Source organism: Austrofundulus limnaeus, unplaced genomic scaffold (assembly GCF_001266775.1).
Source record: "Austrofundulus limnaeus strain Quisiro unplaced genomic scaffold, Austrofundulus_limnaeus-1.0 Scaffold238, whole genome shotgun sequence".
In the NCBI taxonomy this organism is placed as follows: domain Eukaryota; kingdom Metazoa; phylum Chordata; class Actinopteri; order Cyprinodontiformes; family Rivulidae; genus Austrofundulus; species Austrofundulus limnaeus.
Window position 1 is genome coordinate 407,111 of NW_013952640.1, and position 1,976 is coordinate 409,086.

General features: G+C 37.3%; 1 protein-coding gene across 1 annotated transcript in view; it reads right to left on the minus strand.

The window, feature by feature from the left end:
• Positions 1-1,460, minus strand: part of LOC106525712 (insulin receptor substrate 2-A) — a gene marked incomplete at its 3' end in the record, with an annotated part of 16,670 nt that extends 15,210 nt beyond the window's left edge. Inside the window, 1 exon segment of the mRNA XM_014020036.1 lies at positions 925-1,460. Coding sequence (XP_013875490.1) covers positions 925-1,397 — 473 coding nt within the window.
• Positions 1,461-1,976: the final 516 nt, after the last annotated feature.

Below are 1,976 nucleotides of genomic sequence, written 5' to 3' on the forward strand. Positions count from 1 at the left end.
AGCATCAAATCAACTTAATGTGTCTTAGAAAGTAAGGAAATTAAAACAATTTAAAAACCAGGTGGACATCTGTTTTGTAAACAAAGCTCCTCAACCAATGACAGCGTGTTAAATGTGTGAAGTGACGAAGACGAGCGTCAACACACTTTACAACAAGCGCTGTTCCGGATTTTAAAAAAAACATACTTCGATGTTTCAAATCATTATCAAATTTGGAAGAATGGCAGATAAAATAATGTTCTTCATGGCAGCTTATCTCTTTAAGGGGTCACCAGAAAAACTCGGGTGATTTACTTTGATCCTCTTTTCAAAAAATTGTCTCTTCAAAATGCATAAACAAAAATTAAAAACTGGAAGACGAGGCTGTAGCTAACTACCTAACGGCAGCCCGATTTGTTGAAATTCGTAAAAATAACGAAGCAGGAGGAAATTACAAGCAAACGCACCGAGCAGCCTTGCAAAATCTGGTCACAGCAGTTTGGGAAGAAAATGGCAGCAGCTGCTGACAAAATGTCAACATCCCTACTTAATATATTAAATTTTAAACCCCACAATTTGTTCTACTAAAATCAAAACAGTACAGGCCAAGATATATATAATTAGATGGAGTTAATTAGAGGCTTGATTACAAGCCATAAAATTTTGTTTATTTAAATCAATAGGTCTTAAAACTTCCAACAWATGTTTTATGTCTTCATTTGTTTGGAAAAGCTGCACAGCAAAAGTAAGGCACATATAGTATTTCAGTCTTCATAGCTGCTCACTGAAACCACTGCATATCATTGTGTGACAAGTAACTGTGACTATTTTCCAAAGCTCTTCAAAGCTGTGAGTAAAATGTACCACATATAACTGAGGGTAAGTGTGTGAATTTTAATATTCTCATTTAAAACTCTTTATTTAGCCAACGTGACTTTTACCAACCCTTGTTTGTTAGACCCCAGCAGTGGAGATTTCCCAACAGACTTCTCCGTTGCTGTGAACTTCTCCTGGCTCTTGAACCACTCCAATCGACTCGGCCCAGTATGACTTCCAGTTCTCAGGACAAAATATCTTCTGTTGTTCTGCTCCAACTTCCCCAGATATCCTCCTTTCACCACATCAGCCTGTGGCCTTGAGGTTGCCATCAAAGCACCAGCCAGAGGAACCAGAGGGACAGAGGACCGGCTGGTACAGAACAGCTCCTCATAAAGACGACACGAAGGGGGTTCTTTCGACTGCATATCAGCTCGATGATCATCAACGTCATCATCATAGCAACGACCACTCCAAGAAGGCAGAAGGGCAGATTTAGCTGGCAGCCATGTTGGAGTGCGGTGGCAATGGTGGGACAACTGAGGTGAACAAGAAGGTCCAACTCTTGTTTGGTTGGTGCAACTATCTTGTACTTCAGCCATTTTACTCAGGACAGGTTGAAAATCTGCAATATGAACACAAACAAACAAACAAAAAAAGAAAATACAAATGGCAGGCGAGAAAAAAAAAACTTTATTTTTGTCCAAAAAGAAAACAAATTCAACTGAATGTTTCTAAACTGTATAATGTGTCTGGTAATATTTTCTGGAAGTTGTTTTGAATTTAAAACTAATTCAATAACAGTTATTTTTATCCCCCTCCCGACATTCACATATTKTATCACCACAGTTTTCTAAATGTTTTTGCAAATATGTTTTAGTGGACAGGATCAGATCTCCAACTTTTTCATATATAGTAAATTATCAACTAATATGTCTTTAGGTTTAATTTAAGCCAAAATATGGTCAAATAAAGTGTTACGCTAATGTCAATAAAGTAGGGCTGCCACGATTAATCGATTAATTGACGACTAATCGATTATTAAAATAATCGATGACTAATTTAATAATCGATTAATCGTTTTCTTTTTTTGTTGTTGTTCTTTATCTTGTTTTTCTCTCCAAACTGCTTTGACACCTTCCACTGCCACATCTGCCTTTCTGTCCTTGACACACATACAC